This window comes from Acomys russatus, chromosome 28 (genome assembly GCF_903995435.1).
Source record: "Acomys russatus chromosome 28, mAcoRus1.1, whole genome shotgun sequence".
NCBI lineage: Eukaryota > Metazoa > Chordata > Mammalia > Rodentia > Muridae > Acomys > Acomys russatus.
The window spans coordinates 25,089,235-25,111,539 of record NC_067164.1 but is presented as its reverse complement, the minus strand read 5'-3'; the positions used below and the strand labels follow the sequence as shown (position 1 = coordinate 25,111,539).

General features: G+C 41.0%; 1 protein-coding gene across 1 annotated transcript; it reads right to left on the bottom strand.

Moving 5' to 3' along the window:
- Positions 1-1,295: 1,295 nt before the first annotated feature.
- On the bottom strand, positions 1,296-22,155 carry LOC127210622 (zinc finger protein 883-like). The gene is made up of 6 exons (XM_051170321.1): positions 21,991-22,155; positions 19,095-19,221; positions 17,061-17,153; positions 13,412-13,504; positions 3,619-3,713; positions 1,296-3,034 (listed from the first exon to the last, which is right to left on the bottom strand). The coding sequence occupies exons 1-6, from the start codon at positions 22,009-22,011 to the stop codon at positions 1,466-1,468; spliced, it is 1,998 nt and encodes a 665-aa protein (XP_051026278.1). The 5' UTR covers positions 22,012-22,155; the 3' UTR covers positions 1,296-1,465.
- Positions 22,156-22,305: the final 150 nt, after the last annotated feature.

Sequence of the window (22,305 nt, the reverse complement as noted above, 5' to 3'; positions counted from 1 at the left end):
GAGACTTGTAATAGAACCAATGGAATCCAAAGTGCTTGAGAAGCCACGTCCTTCTACCTCTGCTGCCTGTGGTACATACAACCTCCCTTAGGCTGGCCCCACTCCATGTCTGTAGCTTTCTTCGGTTGGTGACCCCATACTCCTGGCATCACTTATATACTGGAGTTGCCATGGCAACTAACAGTCCACTTTCACATGTTCATGCAGTGGGCACTCAGAGCCTCCTGTTAAAAGACTGTAGTCCTGCCCTACAATGCCTAGGCTCAGCTGCTATTTGATACTCTGGATCAAGTCTACCTGAACCTTCAATATTGCCATGCCTATGAAAGTATCACAAAGATTCCAGGAGCCGTTGCTAGTTAGAAAATGCAAAACGTCTTCTTGGATCACAGTATCACCTATAATGTGCTGACCCTAAAGAAACACTTCCCTGAGGAGATGTCTATAAACGCAGGGAAACCCTTTAGCTGAATTCTTAGTCCAGGCTCTTTCCTTTCAAATAAGTCTGCGTTTTCACAAGCTGAAGCCTTTGAAAGGCACAGTAGGACACATTTCCTATTGTTCTGGGGACAGAACACCAGGTTTCTCTTTTAAAAATTAGAGCCTTGTTTTCCATACATGCCTTGCCTGCAGCTTTACCTTTCTTAGTCCTTGATAAACTATAAGCTTTAATCATGTTTGTATTTATCTTCTGCCTTATAGAACTTTCTTACTATAAACTGTTATAAGTGTAGTTACCAGGAGCTGTGTCACAGACTGAATACACCCCTCTTTGGAAATTTTCTTCACTCAACAAATCTATATTATTTCCGTTAAATTAATCTTTACTCAAGTTCTCAGATCACAGGTAGAATGAAGCCAAATTCTTGGTACAGGATCATAAAAGTGGTCTCAAACCCAGTTCTTGGATAGTGCTTGTTCCCCTCTGAAGCCTTGTGAGCTAGGTCTCCAGACTGAATTTCCCTCTGCCTCCTAACTTCCACCACAAGGACCCATTAAGCTCTGCAGTACAGCATTCCAGTTTTATTAGCCAAGAGTTCTCCCGCCCCCAAAATCTTCTACATTCCTCATGAAAACCATTGCCAATGGCCTAGGAATCATATAGTCAAGTTTATCAGAGCAATGGCCTCATCAATCAGAACCAAGTTCCTGTATTAGTTACCTTTTGCTATGGCTCACAGTACTTCACACATTAAGTACAATCCTGTATGGTAGAGAACTCATTGTGGCAGGAACTTGAGGCATTTTGCCAAACGGCACCCAGACAGGAAGCAGAAAACGACAAATGTTCTACCTTTCTCCTTATCATGTAGTCCAGAGCCCCAGTCTACAAAAATGGCGCAGGCCTTTTCATGCAGTACATGACCCCAGCCCAGGGAATGGGACCACCCATATTTATGGTGGGTCTTCCCACTTCAATTAACCAAATAAAGACAATAAGTCACAGACATCCCCAGAGGCCAACTTAATCTGGATAATCTTTCACAGGCATGCCTAGAGGCCCGTCTCCGACATGACTCCATATCTTGTCAATATTAAACATCACATAGGGTTTCTCATCTGTGTGAGTTCTTTGATGCGCAGTAAGCTCCGACTTAGAATAGAACGTTTCCCTACATTGTATACATTCATGAAGTTTTTCATGGGTGTGAGTTTTCCGGTGTTGGTTGAGGTTTGACTTACAATAGAAACTTTTGCTACAGTCTTTACACTCGTAGGGCTTTTCGCCTGTATGTGTTCTCTGATGTCGAGTAAGGTCTGACTTCTGGAAGAAAGTCTTCCTACATTCCTCACACTCATATGGCTTCTCACCTGAATGAATTTTTTGATGTTTAACGAGGCTTGACTTACAATAGAAAGCTTTACTGCAGTCTTTACATGCAAAAGGCTTTTCACCTGTGTGAGTTCTCTGATGTTGATTGAGGTTTGACTTACAATAAAAAGCTTTGTTGCAGTCTTTACATTCGTACGGTTTCTCTCCTGTGTGAGTTCTTTGATGCTGATTGAGGTTTGACTTACAGTAGAAATTTTTCCTACACTCTTTACATTCGTAGTATCTCTCCACTGTGTGAGTCCTCTGATGGTTAATCAGTTCTGACCTACAGTAGAAGGACTTCCAACACTCGCTACATTCATAGGGCTTCTCTCTGGTATGGGTTCTTTTCTGATGCTCGGTGAGGTTTGACTTGGAATTGAAACTTTTCTTGCATTCATTACATTCATAAGGCTTCTCGCCGGTATGAATCCTATGATGTTGATTGAGGCTTGACTTGGAGCAGAAAGTCTTCCTACACTCTTTACATTCATAGGGATTCTCGTCTGTATGCGTTTTCTGGTGATTAGTGAGGTCCGATTTATAGAAGAACGTTTTAGAGCACTCATTGCATTCAAAAGGCCTTTCGCCACTATGGGTTGTTTGATGTCGAGTAAGGTCTGACTTGCAGTAGAAGGTTTTAGTGCATTCTGTACACTCGTAGGGCTTCTCTCTGCTGTGAGTTCTACTCTGATGTCGAATGAGGTATGACTTGCAATAGAAAGTCTTACTGCATTCTCCACACTCGTAGGGCTTCTCTCTGCTGTGAGTTCTTCTCTGGTGTCGAGTGACGTCGGACTTGCAGTAGAAGGTTTTCCCACATTCTATACACCCATAGGGCTTCTCTCTGCTATGTGTTCTTCTCTGGTGTCGAATGAGGTTTGCCTTCCGATGGAAAGACTTCCTGCACTCTTCACACTCGTATCGCCTCTCACCTGCATGAAACGTCTCGGGTACACTTAGTTGGGACCTCCAGGGGAAAATTTCCCAGCACTGTGGAGAGTCATAGAGTTTCTGGCCTATGTGAAATCTTTGATGTTGAGTGAGGGTGGACTGATAGTAGAAAGCTTTTCTACATTTCTCCCATCCATAGGGGTTCTCATATGACTGAGATGCATGATTCCTGGTGTGCTGTGAATTCGGATAAAATGTTTCCATACCTTCTTTATATTCATATGTTTTTGCCCCTTGATGAATTCTCTCTTGAATCTGTAGTTCTGCCTTGAGACAGAAGAATTTGTTACATTCTATATAACCATGAGACTATTCACCAATATCTGTGTCCTGATATTTTTGAGGTCTGATTTCTTAATGAAAACTTTCTCACAATCGATACATTTGGACTACTGTTCTTTGTGTATTTCATATTATTTATGGAGTTTAGTCTTGCTAACAAATGTTATTCCCATCTACATTAGACTCAAGACTTTCCTTTCTTATGTAAACCATGCCTTTGGCAATAACTATTACATCAACTGAAGGATTTCCATATCCACCAAACTTTCATTAGAGGTCTCCTCCATATGAAACTTTTTATGTATCAATAAAATTAGCTTTTAAAGAAAGGGTGTCAATGGCCCCAAACATTAAAAATGCACTGCAAAGTTTGGTTCTAACAATGGAGATGGAGATGCTCCACAGACTGAGTCAGGTTAAAATTATCAGGTTTGTTTCTAACCTGTACCTTACTAGGTTCACTGTGGAGAGCTGGCATACTCTGCTGTGGACTGACTTCCTGAGTAAGCACAGCATTCTTTAGTGTTCAGACTTTAAGTGTGGGAGAGCATATACAAAATTTTACCTACTTCAACCATCTGCTCATATGATGTAATGCCACTGGTTACTTCAACTTGCCACAAGTGTGTCTCTTGACTTCCCAGGCCACTTACATTATGGACATCTAAAATGATATTAAACAAACAAAAAACAAAAAACATACAAACAAAAACAATGTCTATGAATCATACAAAGAGTTTTTAGGCAATTCAAATATATACACAGTGTCTCTGTATCTTTAAGGCATGTTTTTAAATATTCACTTATGATATATATGTATTATATATACTTACATATACACATATATATGATATATGTAAATCTTCAACCAGTTAATGCAACAATAGGTATTTCAGGATTTACTCAATTTTCTTTTAGCATTTGTTGTGCTTGGTTCAAACAAGTAAGGTAAAGCATCCATCTACTTCTCAGCTGTAGATGTCCACACATCAGTTTTGACCTGTCATTTGTCCTTCAGTCCATTCTGGACTTGTAGTGGTATTCTACATTGAATCTCTTTAGCATGAGAACTAATGGTTGTCTGTACCAGTTTAAGAACACGAGCATAATCGAATTCTCTTTTATACAGAAGAATAAAGATTAGGGGAAGGGTTATTATGCACGTGTTAATTGAATTTGTTCTGAGATACAGCCAGATATTTACTTATGAAACTTTTCTGCCAAAACCCAGCTTTCTTTCAATTCTTCATTTAGTCTATCTTCTAGCTTAAGTTTTGTACTTTTTTTTTTCATTGTTTAGATTTACATGGGCTATATAAAACATTGGGTTTTGTTTTGTTTTTGCTTACATCAACCTCTTGGAGAGTTTTTAAATAGCCTATTTTTTTTTCTAGAGTAAGAATACTAGAACTGGGATAACCATTGCGATGTAATAAGAATAAATTAATAAAATAAAATTAAAAATAAAAAAAAAAGAATACTAGAACTATTGTAAAGACATGTTATGAGAAGGAAAGTAAACAAATGATCAGAGAAGCATTTTATCTGTGTCCTCTACATCTGAGCTACTTAGGACCTAAGTTAAGTTTAATTCTTTTCTTTATGTCAGCTCACCTTCAGTGCTGTGCGCTGGCTGAGATCTAGGATGGTCAATGTTTGAGCAACAGGGCTATATATTCAGTAAGGAAACCCCACTGCTTGTGTAAAAGAAATCACATCGGACATCAGCGCTAGGTTATGAATCAAGCAGAATCGTTTCTGAAGGCCCCACTGTTGTGCAGTAAAGCACGTCTAAGCCAAAGGGTACTGTGCTAAGCCAAAGGGTACTGCGCTAAGCCAAAGGGCACTGTGCTAAGCCAAAGGGTACTGTGCTATGGAAGACCAGAGGAAACTGGGACATGGCTGGTCCTGATACTTTCAGAAGCAACTAACAGTAAATCACAGTACTGAAGGAAGACTGAAAATCTAGATCATACATAATCAATATATACTTGATTATACAGTCAAGCATATGTTGCTAGAAGGAGGGTCTGGAGGTCAAACAATGTGCTAATGATGGGCTCAGTTTCCTATTCTGGGAACTAAACTACAAGCAATGACTGGGGCTCACTTCTCACAAAGAATGATGCCACCTAATCTTTACATCACAAGTTCCCAGATGCCTAAGTTTCTCAGTGCCACAACACCACTGTGTCATGCATTAGACCCCCTTTTCAAGGTCTCTGCACCCCATGATATCTGTTCCCCAGGTTTATCTCTATGAGCCTGAGGAACTCACCTTATGGCTGAGAGGAGTCTAAAAGAAAAAAAGAGATCTGCAACGCTCTACTTGTCGGACTAAGTATGGTCTTCTCCCTGGGTGCCACCAGAAGTTCTGGAACAGCCCTTGTCCAAATTCATCTGGCCAGTGACTTCCAGGACAAACTTGGCCAGGTAATGGCTTTCATTATGGACAGTTGCGAGTCCCTTCAATGACAGATAAACTCCTTAGCAAGGGTTGTGCTACAGAACCTGAGGGCCCTGGTCTAAAATAATGCTGAACATGGAGGGGCTTGCGTTTTACTGGGGAAAGAATATTGTTTCTATGTTAACAAATTTGGCCTGGTGGAAAAAAAATATACACATGCTCAAAGATCTCAGACAGTATCTTAGGGCACACTATTTGCCTAATTCCCCAAACCCTTGGTACTCAAACCCTTTTTTGCTTGGCTTCTTCTCCACCTTGGCACCATACTGGCTGGCCATCGGAGCCCTGCTCCTCCTGGCACCCTGCCTAGCCCAATTTTTAAAATGACACATAAGTAGCATTGTCAAGCTAATCAGGTTCTGGTTCCGCACCAAGCTTTTCCCAGCATAGAGACAGAGGACCATAATGATACCTCTCCATTATAAAATACAACGGGGAGACGTTGGGGAAAACTTGCTGCTAAGGTTGAAGTCTGACATTACCGAAAAGCCCTGAGATCAGTGTGAAATGGTGGACTCTGTTTGCCAGTGAGGTTTACTCTTCTCTTCCTGGTGGGGTGCGGGGAAATACCAGACACACCCTCAGCCAAAGGAATGACTTGTAGCCCTTAGTAAAATTACAGGTCCAACTCCTTTTCTTCCAATAAGAACTCTTTTAGCAAGCTCTGGGATTCCTCCATATTGCTAAAAAGGTGTTAGTACCTTAGCCCCTCAACCTCTGCCCTCCCTGGAAATCCTCACCTCCTCCCCTCTAAGTTCTATATAGTCCCCTCACCCCTTGAATAAAGTTGATCTGCCTCCCTGAAGCGGATCATGGAGTGTTATCATTTCTGTTCGTACTTGAGGGGCTTTCAAATTCCTTGTCCATCATCCCTATTCCATTTCCACCATGGACTGACATTGGCTGACAATCCCTCGGGGCCAGGAGGGCCACACAAGAGTAGCAGGCACTCCAAGATATGTGAGTAAATGAAATCAATTTCCTCTCCAACCCTAGGCTGCCAAGCAGAGTCAATGTCAGACATACCAGAGCACTGCACTTGATACTATAAGGAACAGAGATGTGGCCTGTGTTCAAACATGCTATTCTGTTGGCAAGAGAGCTCTTTGTGCTTACCTTATAGTTGGGCTTACCTTACAGTTCCAGCTTTGGGAGCTCGGGGTATGAGCTGTTTCCTACTTCCTTTCTGCTTTTCTCATTTATAAATGTCCTGACAAGTTTTTTTTTTTCCTCAACACACTTCACTTTCTCTCTCTTGGATATACTCTCTCCTTTGTTGCTTGTGTTGTCCTCATTGCCCTAACACCATGGAGAAACCTTCTTTCTAATCTGCCATCTTATCCTGAAAACTCAGATGCTCCTGTCTCATTCTCTTAGAAATTCCACAGGCAAATGCACCAGTAACTGCATTCAAACTGTTTAATCCCTGGTACTATAATCCTAGTCAAAAAGCCCATGGCTGGGGAGGGCAAGGGCTCTTGGATAGAAGCTGCTTTTGCTATTGTGCTAAATGGTTACACTGTCAAATTGCCTTCTAAATATTTCAGTCTATACCCATAGAGCTGAGATGCTCTTACCTTTGGCCAGAGAAGCTTCTTTCTCAGGGGAGAGCAGTTGGCATAGTGACAACTGATCACAAGGCTGAGAACAAGAGACTGAGGGCTCAGCCCCAAGCCCCAAGACGCAAAGAAAATTTCAGGAAAGGAAGAAGAATGACCATAAGAGCCAAAGCATGGGAAGGAGTGTGCTGATGCTGTCTTTTAAGCATGGCAGGGCCATCCCACTCATGAACTCACAGCAGCTGTGTTTACACAGCCAAGTCATAAAAAAACAGCCCAACAAAAAACAACCCAGGCATACATGAAGTAGATGTCTGCAGGCTCCACCCCTTACTGAGAAGCTACTGACAGTGGATAGTTGTTGAAGAGGAGGTGGTGTTGTTCTTTTTTGAGGACGTGGCCCTGGTAGGTTTCCCATGCCCAGTGGATGGCCCCACACTCATGCTTGCATCTGCAGCTGTAATGGGACTTAGTGAGTCATTAAAAAAAAAAAAGAACAAAAACAAAAAGAAAGTATGGTATGAAGTTGGGGAGAGGGGAGCATTGTTGTGGGGCCATAAGAAGACCTGAAGGAGAAAATGGGGAAGATCATATTCCCTTGAATATAGATATGGGGTTCTTAAGAAGAAAGAGAAATTTAAAAACAAACTATGTTGAGGCTACTGATTTTCAAGTTTGTATTATAATCATGATCAGCATCAAATATTTAATTTATATTAAATAATGTATCATCTACCCATTTTTGAAAACTGTCACCTCTGGCCAGAGGAACAGATAGACTAAGTGCAGATCTTGACCTCTCCCTCAAATGCTCCAAATGCCTCCCTCTCCAGTCTCATCCCTGGCTCTGCAGCAGACCATCAAAACACTGCTTGCTACCTTGCAACCTGATTCTACCTCCTGTGGATCACACATATCTTCTCCTAATCGCCTCCCCCCCCACCCAACTCACTACTTTATCCCAGTCTCCAACTCCAGCAGGCACTCCCTGGGAACCCACAAGCCATAGGCCAGGAAGGGACATATACTAAACCAAGATATTCACTCTGCCCCCATTGCTCCAAGTTCTGATCCTCCAGGCGCATCCTCAGCTCTGTAGCAAGATTTTCTGCTGTGGCCTCTTAACCTCCGCCCTAATCCAAGAGAAGTAGGCAGATCCTGGAGGAATAGCCTGCTTTCCTCCCCCCTACAGAACCCTCAGCCCCTCCCAAACCCATTCCCAAGTGCTAGCTCCCAATACCTAGAAACACATTTTACATAAAAGTCAGATAGCAACAACTATGAGGATTCCAGTAGAACTTACAACCAGGCAAGACACAGATACCACACCCTCCTATGGCCCAGAAAGGGCATTAACAACCAAGGAACAAAATACTTGCCCAACAAAGACAAGATATCAGCAACTAGAATGACAATCTTCCAAATACCAGTTGCCTATAGGACAGGGTAAACACACAACCAATAACACCAGGACATTAAGTCTCCACTACAGCCCAGCAAGCATACTCAGGCAGGCCCTGAGTATTCCAACATAGCCAAAGAACAAACAAACAAACCTTAAATAGGCTTTGTGAATATCAATAGATGTTCTTAAAAAGTAGAGTTACAAGTCCATTTTAAAAATCCAGGGAAACACACACATACGGAAAAGTGGAAGGAGATAAATAAAACAATTTAAAACTTGAAAGTGAAAGTAGAATCAATTAAAGGAAATCAAAATCAAGGGAAGTTTGGACATTAAAAATACAGGCTCTTGAGCAGGAACCTCAGACTCAAGCCTCACCAACAGAATACAAAGAGATTTTCACATATGATAGAAAGAATGGATATATTGGTCAAACAAAGTATTGAACATATATAAAAAAAATTCTGGCACTAAACATCCAGGAAATGTGGGTCACCAAGAAAAGAACAAATCTAAGAATAACAGGAATAGAGGAAAAGAGAAAAATCACAGCTTAAAGGCACAGAAAATATTTTCAACAAAATCAGAAGATATTTCCCTAAGCTAAGGAAAGAGATGCTGATCAAAGTACAAGAAGCATAAAAAACACCAAATAGACTAGACCAGAAAAGAAGTTCCTTTGGCACATAATCATCAAAACAATAAACACACAGAACAAAGCTACATAGGAGAAAATGGAGTAACATATAAAGGCAGAAGTGTTAGAATTACACCCGACTTCTCCATAGAGACTCTAAGAGCCATAAGAGCCTGGATAGAGGTGCTGAAGACTCTAAGAGACCACAGATGCCTGGCCGGACTACTATACCCAGCAAAATTACCATAGATGGAGAAAATAAGACATTCCACCATAAAACTAAATTTAAGAAATATTTATCTACAAATTCAGCTCTACAGAAGGTTGTAGGAAAACTCCAACCTCAAGAGACAAACTACACACAAGAAAACACAGGGAATAAATAGTCCTAAACCAGCAAAGTCAAAAGAAAGAAAACACCCATACATGTGTGGATGCATGTGTGTGTGTGTGCGCACCACACACACCACCACCACCAGCAGCAGCACCAACAATAATAAAGTAGGAGGAATGCACAATCACTGTTCATTGATAACTCTCAACATGGAGTGTCTCAATTCTCCAATAAAAATATGAAGACTAGCATACTGTATTTAAAAAACAGGATCCATCTGTCTGGCACATCCAAGAAACATACCTTAACATCAAGGATAGACATCACCTCATGGTAAAATGATTAGGAAAAAAAGATATTCCAAGCAAATGGACCTAAGAAACAATCTAGTGTAGCCATTTAATAAACTTCAAACGAAAACTAACAAGAAGTAATAGGGAAGGACACTACATACTCATCAAAGGAAAAATGAATGCACAGAGAGGACAACGTTTCAATTCTTAAAACAATTATACACCAAAAACAAGATCACCCAAGTTCATAAAAGAAACACTACTACTGCTTAAACCAAATACTAAACACTTACACACCTTCTTCTTAAAACTTCATGGAACGCCCTACAAAATTCATCAAATACTCAGATACAAAGCAAGTCTCAACAGATAACAGAATCTCCTTATGGAGTTGGCTTCAAATGTGGCAAACCATTCAGAAATTTAGACTTACCAAGACAGGAAAGAGGTTTACTTCAAGTTTGCCAAATACAAATAGCCAAATCACTATAAATGTAACATTTATATAATTCCTGATTTGTCTCATTCTTCCTGCTATATGTAGTTTATTTTATTCATGTGTAATAATATAAATGTATGCATTAAAAAAGAAACATAATAATAAAAAATTGTTTAAAAAACCAAGATATTTGGCATCTGACCAGAGGGTGGTTAGAACAGATGAAAAGTAAATGAAAAGTCTAAGGGCCAGGTAAATGATTTGTTGGAGCATGTGGGTTCTAAATAAATTGTTTTGTTTTTTTTTTTTTTTTTAAAGAGCTGTTTTATTAGAAACTGTCTCAAACAAGGCTGTTTCTCCCTATAATCACCACAGAACAAGGTCCTTTGCAACCCGCCCACCCAGCTTAGCTTGATTCCTTCCAGTCCAGCCTGGTGCACAAAGGCATCTGGATACTCTGAGGGCAGAAGCAGACCCGGGCCAGTCAGACCCTGTTACTGAAGATAATACCTACACAAATAATTGAACACGGAGAAGTTGAAACTGGTGTCTATAAAGCCTTCATCACTATGTTCTGGTGTTTTTGGTAAAGGAAGGTATTCTGTACACTATACTACCAAAGGAGAAAAGTAAACTCTAAGCCAGCCAGAAATGCCAGGACAATGGTGTCATAAAGCTTGTGGAAGCAACCAACCAATATCTGTTTGACTTAAGTCCCACTCCATGAGATGGAACCCACACAAGACACTGTTTAAGTCACCAAGAACCAGAAACTAGGTAGTCAAACATACCTATGGGAAAACCAAATATTACTCCTTATAAAAATGGGGGGGGGTGGAGATAAGCAATAAAATGATTCCCACTGACATTCTGCTATATTCATAGATTAGTCCCTTGCTTATCTTCAGAGAAGTTTTTTCCTGCAGCAGATGGGAATAAATACAGAGATCTACAGCAAGACAGTATGCAGAGAACGAGAGATCTTGAACATATAGTTCTAAATGGGATGTCTCCATCAAATCTCTCTACTCAGAGTTCAGGTAACCCCCAAGGAGGAGTAGGTGGAAATACAGACAGGACACAGGTCCTCTAAATCAACATGATCAAATATATGAACTCACTGGGGTAGTAAGCACAGGAACTGCATGGGTCTGCACCAGACTTGTGAATATATTATGGCTTCTACCTTAATGTTTTATGGGATTCCTGAGTGTGTGAACGAGTGTGTCTCCAATTCTTGTGACTTTTCTTGGGATCTTTTCCTTCTGGTCCTTTGTCCTGTCCAATCCAGTGTGTTAGTTTTTGTCTTATTTAATTTATTTTATTTTAATTATCCCTTAAAAGCCTGTTTTTGGTTTTTGTTTTCACAAAAGAGGCAGAAACGGAGTGGATCTGGATGCAAGGGGAGGTGGTGAAACACTGAAAAGAGCAGAAGGAGGGGAGACAGTAATCAGGATATATTATGTGAGGAAAAAAATCTATTTTCAATAAAAGAAAATTGTCATCTCAAAGTTCAACTAAAAGCAACAAATAATTCCTCAAAATTTAGGAGACTGTAGTATTTGCTCTGAGATTAGAGACAAAACAAAACAATACAAACAAAAACATGTTTCTTGATTTCCACCAGGTAAACACTCTGTGTAGTTCATATCTCACCAGAATATATCGTTACCACCCTCCAGTTTTCTCTCGCTGAATGGAAGTCCTTAAAGAAAGTGTTTGTTATTGTTATTGGTTCCTCTACAATACAGAGAACCATCTATAGAGTAATCAAAGAGGAAACATAAACAACAAACAAAACCCACTGTGATTCAAAAAGAAAGAAAAACAAATAAGCATTTAGGTAAAATAGCTAATCAGTTTCTTAAAAGACTCATACACGTATTGGGAAAAAAATCAGTTGAAAGAGTTCTCTGGTAGAATTTTTGAGGTCACTTAAGTATACTATCTTATTATCTGTGAATAGCAATATTTTGACTACTTCCTTTCTGGTGTGGATCCCCTACATCTCCTTTTGTTGTCTTATTGCTCTAGCTAGGACTTCAAGTACTATATTGAAGAGATATGGAGAGAGTGGGCAGCCTTTCCTAGACCCTGATTTTAGTGAAATCTCTTTGAGTTTCACTCCATTTAATTTGATAATGGCTTTTGGCTTGCTGTATATAGCCTTTATTATGTTTAGGTATGTGCCTTGCATCTGTGATCTCTCCAAGATTCTAAATATGAATGATTGTTGGATTTTTGTCAAACGCGTTTTCGGCATCAGGCTGTTTATATGGTGGATTACCTTGATGGATTTCTGTATATTGAACCACCCCCCTGCATGCCTGCGATGAAGCCTACTTGGTCATGGTGAGTGATATCTTTGATGTGCTCTTGGATTTGGTTTGCGAAGATTGTGAAGGATAAGATCACATCACCTGCAAATAAAGCTACTGAAATTCCTTCCTATTCATAGTTTGATCCCCTACAGTTGTTATATTGCTTTGGCTAAGACTTCAAGCATTCTGAACAGGTGTAGAGAGTGAACAGCCTTATCTTGTTCCTGATCTTAGGAGAAATGTTTTGAGTTTCTCCATGTAGGTTGATGGCGCTGTACAGACTTGCTGTAAGTTTCCTTTATTACGCTGCAGTAAGTCCGTCGTATCCCTAGTCTTTCTAGGACTTTCATCATGAAGGGATTTTGTATTTTGTCAAAGGCCCTTTCTGCATCTAATGAAATAATTATGTGTTTGCTGCCCTTTGGTCTGTTTAAATGGATTACATCTAATGATTTACATATGTTGACCCAGTGCTGCATCTCTGGGGTGAAGGTTAATTGATCATGCTGGATAATATTTTTGATGTGTTCTTGAATTTGGTTTGTAAAGTATTTTATTGAGAAATTTTGCATCTATCTTTATAAGGAAGATTAGGTTATGACTTCGGGGTTTTTTGTTGTTGTTGTTGTTGTTGGGTCTTTGGGTATCAGTGTAATAGTGGCTTTGTGAAAGAAATTTGGAAATGTTCCTTCAGGTTCTACTTTGTTAAATAACTTGGAGCATGGGTATCAGTTTTTCTTTAATGATCTGATGTGGGAAGGCATGGGAAACTGTTTTGGACATTGCATAAAGTACGTGTGATCCACGAGACCAGCTGTCTACTAGGCTAGATTTGGTGAAAGTTGGCACAAGGAGACCTATCAGCATAGCCAATATCTGCTGAGGAAAATAACATGTACTGACTTACCTGGGAGGCTCCAGAGTGGAGCTTCTGAGGCACGCCACGGCTCAAATCCATGCTGCAGCTTCATGTTCAACTCTGGTCTGCTCATGCAGTACCCTGTAAAAGGGAAATGAGGTAGTTGATGCAAATGTGCCAACTCAGGCCCAATGATGAAAGACAGCAGGTCTACTTCAGGAACTCTGCTAAGATAGCTGGTTGCGAAACTCTTTGGAGACAAGATTTATATTCATATTCTTTGCGAATGGAATATTACTTTCAAATCACATTAAGCTGCATGATAGCATAAATCAAGGATTGTTCTTCAACTTAAGTAAACAGAATAGAAACATAAAAGACAACACAATGGAATTGAAAAAGGCAACTGAATAAAATGAGGTCATAAAAACAAGAACAGAACAAAACAAAAATTCCCAAAGAAATAAACAAAACAAACAAACAAACACCCACAAGATTTGAAAGGGAACTAGCTCAATTAAAAAAGTAAGTAAAATGAAGAGACTTCATAGAATATGGACCAGGTAGAGAAGAAAAAACAATATGGCTATTTAAAAATAACCCAGGAACATGAAAAATTGGGGTAGCGGAAACATACCGGGTACATATACACACATTCAAATAAAATATATATAATTTGAGAAAAAATAACAAATGCTTTGAATCATAAGCACTGCCTTATAAATTTTGTTTGGTTAAGAAACCAAACAAAATCCAACCATGAAGGCAGGAGGTGGTCACACAAGTCCCACCCCTAACTGAGTGGCACCTGGCAAGTACTAGTGTCTGAGAGGCAAAGTCTTTTTTCTCTAGAGACGAGGCCCCTGAAACGCTACCTGTGGCCTAATAGATGGCAATAGTCACAGGAATCTACTGGAAGCACTAAGTCACAGCAGCTGGCACTACACAGGATTCACACAAAAGCAGAGGAGCTGAAGTTCCAGGATGAATGGGGAGAGACTTACATCTGCACTCCTAGCTAAGGAGTTTTGGCAGTTGAAGAGGGAGAAAAGCCAGTGTTCTTCAGTGAAATAGGCCTCTGGGTGGGTTTCCATGTACATGGCCCTACACCCATTCACACAAGCATGGCACTGACTGGATTTCGTGGGCTATGAACATAGGGTTGAGAAGGGGATATAGAAGAGGGTCTGGGAGGAGATAAATGTTGACATAGTCAAAATACATTGTATACAAATATGAAATTCTCAAAGAATAGAATAGAAAATACACACACACACACACAAACACACACACACCAATTTCTTAAGTTATTCCTGTCACTTTATATACCAGCATCAAAGTGATTTTTTAAACCAGACACAGATACAACAAATTACACAACCAATATTTCTGATAAATGTGAGTTTAAAAATTCTCAACAAAAATAAGGTAAAAGGGCACATAAAATGATTACAGTGATCATGTGTGAGTCATCTCAGTGATAAAATATTCACTATATAGAAGCTGTGAAGCTCATAGACTATGCAGAGACATTTGGGGCAATGCAGACAGAGTATTTTTAAATATATGAAAAATACAGTCAACAAAAACAAATAAAAAACAACAACAAATGGGATTGCATTAAACTGAAAATTGACTACACAGAAAAGTAAGCAATTAACAGGATGAAGAATGAGATAATACTAGCAACCAATTTATTCAACAGGAGATTCGGAATATGTAAAGACCCCAAAACATCTAAACAGCAGAAAAGCAAGGACTTAATGAAATATGGGTAATGGCCTAGATGAAACATTTCTCCAACATCCAATACAAAGATAAATAGATAAATAAACAATATATACTATCCCAACCACGAGGGAGATCCCATCAAAACCATAAGGAAGTTCATCTCTGTACTGCAGCTACAAAGGTTCTTACATATGATACAAAATAACCAATGCTGAAAAGTCTCATAACCTAATATGAAATATGATGCAGCTCAAAAAGCCACGAGCAGAACTAGCACATTATATCATAACTGTTGGGCATGTGGAGGTTAAAGGAAAGAAAATCAATCTTACGCCAAGAAAGTCGCACTCCTATTTACTGTAGCAGTTAGTTAAAAGTCAAGACACGTAATAAACGTAGATGTCCATCAACACAGAAATAGACAACAAAAAGGTAGACCACAAACACTTGAATATTCATCTATTAAAGCAAAAAAATATTGTCACTTCTAGTGACATGGGCAGGAGTGAAGGGCCTTAAGTTAAGAGTAGAATACGTATTTCCTCCGTGTTTGCAATGTCTATATCACTATCTCAAAAACAAAGTAGCTGTGGTGGCCTGCAGGGCATCATGGCTTTCAGTCACGGCAATGAGATAAATAAAATTATATCACAGATTATCTAGGTCCATGGTAACAGTAACTTGGATTTTACATTCTCTCATAAAGCTGACATAAGTCCCTCAAATGAAATTTCTATTAAATTAATATTTATATTAATTCTCTGAGAATATCATACATGTACGCGATCCATTTGGACTACATTCATTGCCACTTATCTGTTTAATTTCCTACATCCACACCCCTCACACCTAATCTCACCAGCCCATTAACCCATGGCCTGTAATGTGCGCTTCCCTGTGCACCCATGGTTACCTGTGGGGCTAGCCATTACAGCATGGTCAACCTAATCAGAAACCACACCCCTAAAGAAAACAACTGAACTCCCTCAACAACCATAACTGTCAATTGTTTCTTAGCTAGAAGTAGGGGCTCAGGTACCCTCTGACCCCATGCTAGAATGCTGACTGACTTACCTTGTGAAGATTTTTGTACAGTCAACCATAGCCACTGTGAGTTTGCCAGTGCAGCACTCAACTGAGATTTCAATGAGGGCTCCTCTGTCCAACTTTATGTGACGTAAAGAGGAAAAAACTAACTAGGGCTGAGATTTAAGAGGGATACCACTGTCTCAAAGCCACCTTTGTACTCTACGTAATATTAAAGAGTTCTATTTATTTTCCAAATGGAATGAATGGAATCTTTCTTTGGGCTAGAGAGGCATTGCACATTTGGGTGGCTGAGAATGGCCCGCAGAGGCTCATGTCTCAATGTTTGGTCTAAGTTTGGTACCATTGTTTTGGAAAAGACTAGAAGGAGTGGCTTTGTTGGAAGAGGTGTGTCATTAAGACAGACCTTGAGGTTTCAAAAGACTAGTGCCATTCCCAGTGTGCCTCTCTGGCACCTACTTGTCCTTTGAGATGGGCATTCTTAGCTGTTCTTGTTGCCATCAGTTCAACCATCATGCGCTCAAACCCTCTGAAACCATAAACGCAATTAAATACTTTCTTTTAGAAGTGTTTTATCTCAGCAATAGAAACTGTAAGACAGGGCAAACAGATATTTCTTTTTATCTCCCTAGGATCATGCTAAGACATTTAAAAAAAAAAAAGTCAGGAAAACCAACAACATAAAATCATGCATGTTGTCATGACATCTGCTAGATAAACATGACTTCAAATAACAGCCTAAGTCTCTACAAAATATACTTGAGCAACAAAAGAGGGAGAAGAGTCTAGGAGGAGAAAGGTCTTCAGGCTCTGTCTGACCCATAAAGCCAACCCCACTCAAGACTGGCTCTGGGTAAAACTTGGCAAAACCAGCTCACCATAGGGTTTTGATGACCTTTTCCTTTACCCACTGACTGACCTGGAAAGTTCCAGATTGAGGTATCTGCTACCCTCCATGGACCAAATTCTCGTTCCAACATGAGGATCAACTCAGGTTTGATCACGCAGCAGCCTGCAAATGAGAAATCACGTACAGTTTCTGCCAACATGCAGTCAGGTTCCCTGATGGCCTCCCATGGGAGAAACTGTGCAACAGTGGGCAAATCAGAAACTTGGGTTAGGAAGTATTCACAGTCACCTCCTGCACAGGCTTGAGTATTACCCTTATGTGGCATTGAATTTTATGATATATAACTCCAAATAACACGAATATGTAAATGAACAGGAGACAATAAGGAAGCAGACACATGAAAATGAAAAAGCAATGCATGATACTTAAGAATAAATTGAAAAAAAGACCAAGAAGTCACTAATAAGGAAACCGCTAGAAGCAAAATTAGTAGGAGAGTGCTGGAGAGATGGTGCATGGAGGGAAGAAGAGTTATGCGGATCCCTGGGCAAGGAAGCTTGCTCAGCAGCGTCAACTACCATTCCAGTAGGAGACGTTCTTATTGAGCAATGTCACCAACTGCCTCAGACTCCTGATGTCATGACTTCCATGCCATAGTGGACTATACCCTGGAACTGTGAGCCAATATAATCACTCCCTTCCTTAAGCTGTTTGCCCAGGTGTTTAATTGTTTAATGACAGCAACAACAAAATTAACCAACATACAAGGGCTGGAAGAGCAAACGCAGGCGCTCACACTTGCATGACAAAAGCTTTCCGACAACTCATCTACCTAGCTGTGTTCTTTTCCTTCCTTCCTTCCTTCCTTCCTTCCTTCCTTCCTCCCTCCATCCCTCCCTTTCTTTCCTTTCCTTTTCCTTTTTTCTTTTGAGACAGAGTTTCTCTGTGTGGCCCTGACTATTTTGGAACTCGCTCTGTAACCAGGCTGGCCCGGAACTGACAGAGATCTGCCTGCCCCACCCTCTGCTGGGATTAAAGGTGTTCACCACCACCACTGCCAGTCGGCCCCTGGTTGTGTTTCTTGAACACCACTAAACTCGTTTCTTTGCAGAGATAGAAGTTATGGGGTGTTTCTTTGGTCCCCCTGTATCTGGAGTGAAGAGATTTCTGCATCTCCCCAGGAAAGCCACGACACATTAAGTGAGCTATGTCAGAAAAAGAAAAATGCTGCGTGTTCTAAGTACACTCAAAAGCCAAAGGTAGATTCAAACATATACTGGGGAATAAACAGTGTTACTACTGCGTGGAAGGGGGAAGGTGTCAGGAGGATGTGTAACGTTTACTGGGGGCAGATGTGGGCAGGAATGAATAACTTATGGCACTTTAGTATGGAAGTAAATATATGGCAGCCAACAGCTAATTGACTATTTCAAAATAGCTGAGTGGTTTTAAATTTTCCCATCACAAACAAGTAGAATATACGTGAATGTGATGACTTACTGTCATCCGATCCTTACATGACGTGTACGTGCATTGCAAAGCCTCACTGGTATTCCAGAATGTGTGCCGTTATTATGCATCAGCTAAACACTAAAATTAAGGTTGAAAGTTCCTATACTTAGATCCGCCTTGGTCATGGACCTAGGGGAGGGGAATAGGGTGAGGATGGAAGGGAGGGAGGAACAGGAGGATACAAGTGATGGGATAACAATTGAGTTGTAATCTGAATAAATTAATCTTTTTTAAAAAAGAAGAAGAAGAAGAAGAAGCTCTCTGCCACTGAGCTGCACTCCGAGCTATGACTTACTTAAAAGAATAAAGTAAGATTTTTTTATTAATTTATTCATATTACATCTCAATTGTTATCCCCTCCCTTGTATCCTCCCATTCCTCCCTCCCTCCCATTTTCCTCTTACTCCCCTCCCCTATGACTGTGACTAAGGGGGACTTCCTCCCCCTGTATATGCTCATAGGGTATCAAGTCTCTTCTTGGTATAAAATAAGATCTTTAAGTGGTAGAAAAAAAGAAAGAAAAGAAAGAAAGTCCCTATGCTCCTCGACAGAAAACAGCTGCCAGTGAACATTATGGGAAGTCACACTCACCCAGGGACACCAGGCTGCTGTAGTTCTCCAGCATCACGTCCCTGTAGAGCAACTTCTGGGCAACGTCTAGGTCCTGCCACTCCTGCCAGGTGAAGTACACAGCAATGTCCTCAAACGACACCAACTCCTGGAATGACAACGCTTCTTTTCAATCCGAGTCCTACCACTGGAGAAGAAAAACTACCATTTATCCTTCTCTCTGTAGGAGTGCCTTGCTTGCCAGTGTCCTACGTAAGCTGCAGCTTGGTGTGTATTCCCTACCAGGGTAGGAAGCAAAGTCAATATAAACATTGCCCCTGTGCATTCATGTGGATTCACATAAATATGATTAAAGACTTCTCCATGGAACTGTAATAGAAATAAAATCTACAGTGCAGTGATGACACACTAAGGAATGAAAATATAGATTCCGTCTTGTATTAAAATGACCAAGAGGGGGCTGGAGAGATGGCTCTGCTCTGCCAGAGGTCCTGAGTTCAATTCCCAGCAACCACATGGTGGTTCATAACCATCTATCATAAGATCTGGTTCCCTTTTCCGGTGTACATGCAGGCAGAACACTGTATATGTAATTAATAAATAAATCTTAAAAAAAATAAAATAAAATGACCAAGAGAGAGACCAAATTTCTTACCCTTTGTTGCCAGCCTGTCCCTAACAAAGGACTTTACTGTGTACTTATTCAACAATACAACAAACATGGTATGGAGAGCGGATGAGGGGTCCTTTACAGAAAAACTTAACAGAGTTATATAAGGCAAGAAGTTACTTTTCTCCTCCCAAATGACCCAGAACAGCAAATATAATCACAACAGATGTCATCGAACCACATACACATGTTACTGACAACATTTTTGGTGAATATTTGTTGTAAACGGTTACTTTCAACCTCTTGGATGGTTTAAGAAAATGTTTAACACAACGTGTGTAATTACTCTAGACCAGGGGCCTTGAAGAGTTCATAATTTAAGATTAAAGCTACGCATTTAGCTTGGGTTGTAAAAGCTGACTGCTTGGGAAGTCCAAGGCATAGCACACTGCTCTCTTAAAGGCGCATTAAACTTAAACAGGCTCTGTGAGCACACAGGGGCATAGCAGTTTAAGTACATGTGTTAAATTTTCTATTAGCTTGGCTGCCAAGCACAACAAACTTTCAGCCTCTTTGCAGTCGAGAGACACTTCAGAGCAATGTGTCATTGCACATGGAATAATATGTGTACAAGGTTTGTGTTACTGGCAAGAGAAAAGCATACATAAACTCAACCGTACAAAGGTGACATGAAATCTGTAAAGAGTAAAAAGTGAGAAGGTAGATGTCAAGGCTGGCAATACAGTGGTACACAGCAGGTCTGGATGGGGCGAGAACATAGGGTCTAATTCCCAGAAAACACAGAATATACTCCCATTCTTCATAAAGTCACTGAATACAAGAGTCAGGAGTGAATAGACAATTGTAATACGCAACGACCCAAAATCAACTCAAAATCAAATACAGTATTTCTAGCCACGCCCACTTAGGCTACACATGGCACCTTCGCTGCCACCTTCCTTCTTATCACACACGCACTTGGCACTGCTCATGCCATCACACCCTGGCACGCCAACAGAAATGCCTTCGCTCTGACTTGAGGTTCACATGTTAAAAACTAGTATTTCCACTACGGTTTTCTGCTCTTATAGAAAGAAGCGTGACGGCTTAATTATCAGAACGAAGACTTGCACTGCTTTGCGGCCGTCATTCCTCAACACCACATAAGCGGATGGCAACCCGTAGGAACCAGTTCTTTCCGTCTGCCAGGTGAGTCCCAGGGATGCAATGCACACTCTCAGGCTTGGTGGCGTGTGCCTTTACCCAATGAGCCATTGCCCCCGGCCAGAAAAGTTTTAAGGAGTACAAACTCAAGTCTCTCTCAAGTCCTTCCCCGTGAGAAGAATTTCAAACGTGTTCTAAAGACTTTACGAGGCTTCTTGGTTGATGAGAACTTCTGAACAGCTGGGACACAGCAAATGCAGCCAGAATTGTCAGTTCCAGCAGAGCCGACCAATGGCGTCCACCACAGCTTCCACTGTGTGGCTATAACCTACCTAACCTGATGTGCCCACAAGTGTCTTTGGATGCCTTGATTCATGACTTTCTTTTGTTCTGCACTATAAAAGCTCAAGTAACCACATCCACGTTGGAACATGTCATTTAGGGCAACTTAAATACATGCTCCTGGAATAGGGTGACTCATATTTGTCCCAGAATAAACTCTCTAATCCTTTTGAGGTGAGATGGGTGCTCCCTACAGAAAAGAGAAATAAGTAAACCAATTCATGTACCATTTACCTGAGTTTTCACATTTTACTTAACTCTTAAAATTTGCTTAAGCCCTTAACTTTGATGTAAAGTGACATTAAGTTGCAGGGAACCTTTATTGAGAAAAGCCACAAGATGACACTGAAAGTCGCTGTGAAACACTAAGGGGATTTAATCTAAAAGCACCGGCTTAAATCTATCTCTGCTTAATAAATTGCTTTTGTTTCTTGCAGGCTCATCATGAAGTTCTAAGCTTTATGTGAGTGGGACGTCCCCGAAAGGAGCTCCCCTCTGCTTACTGGCCGCCTACGTGGGCGGCGACTCCCTTACATAAAATTCGGGACTACGGACTCCCGGACCCAACTCCGGTCTTGAAGGAACCCCAAACGGAAGAGATTCGGTGCACATCTCTCACTGTTCTAATGAGCAATCTGTGGACCCTAGCAACCAACACCCCCGCCACGTCCCCTTCTCTCCCCCGCCCCCCCCCCTCCCGCCCCGGGTCCAGCCTCCAGGGACGCAGCTGCAGGAGCGGCAGCCGGGACCGAGGCGGAGGATGCGGAGACAGCATCCGTGCTGCACGACGCCTGCACTCACCATGGCGGGCTGTGCCGACATCCCGCGTCCTCTGCGGGCCTCCCAAGAACGACTGTCACGGGAGACAGAGGCCACGGCGGTCTCCGGTCCTCCGGAACGCTTACCGAATGTGGGTACAGTTCTAAGATGGCCGGGGACAGACAAAGGCCACAGCGGAGCCGTGGAGGCCCGCCCTCCGTGCTCGGTCTCTATATCTGATTGGTCAATTCTCAGACTAGTGCATCCGAATGGACAGACCTTGGGCTTGAGTATGAGTGACAGTAGACAGCACCAATTCGTGCGTCAATCAAGCAAAAAGAAAATAAATAAAAAATA

Coding starts and splice junctions, on each gene's coding strand:
- LOC127210622 (XM_051170321.1), bottom strand. CDS start 22,011: ATGTCGGCACAGCCCGCCATG. Junction 19,222..21,990: donor TGTCGGCACAGCCCGCCATG/GTGAGTGCAGGC, acceptor TTGTCATTCCAG/GAGTTGGTGTCGTTTGAGGA. Junction 13,505..17,060: donor CTCAATCTGGAACTTTCCAG/GTCAGTCAGTGG, acceptor TCCCTTTTACAG/GGTACTGCATGAGCAGACCA.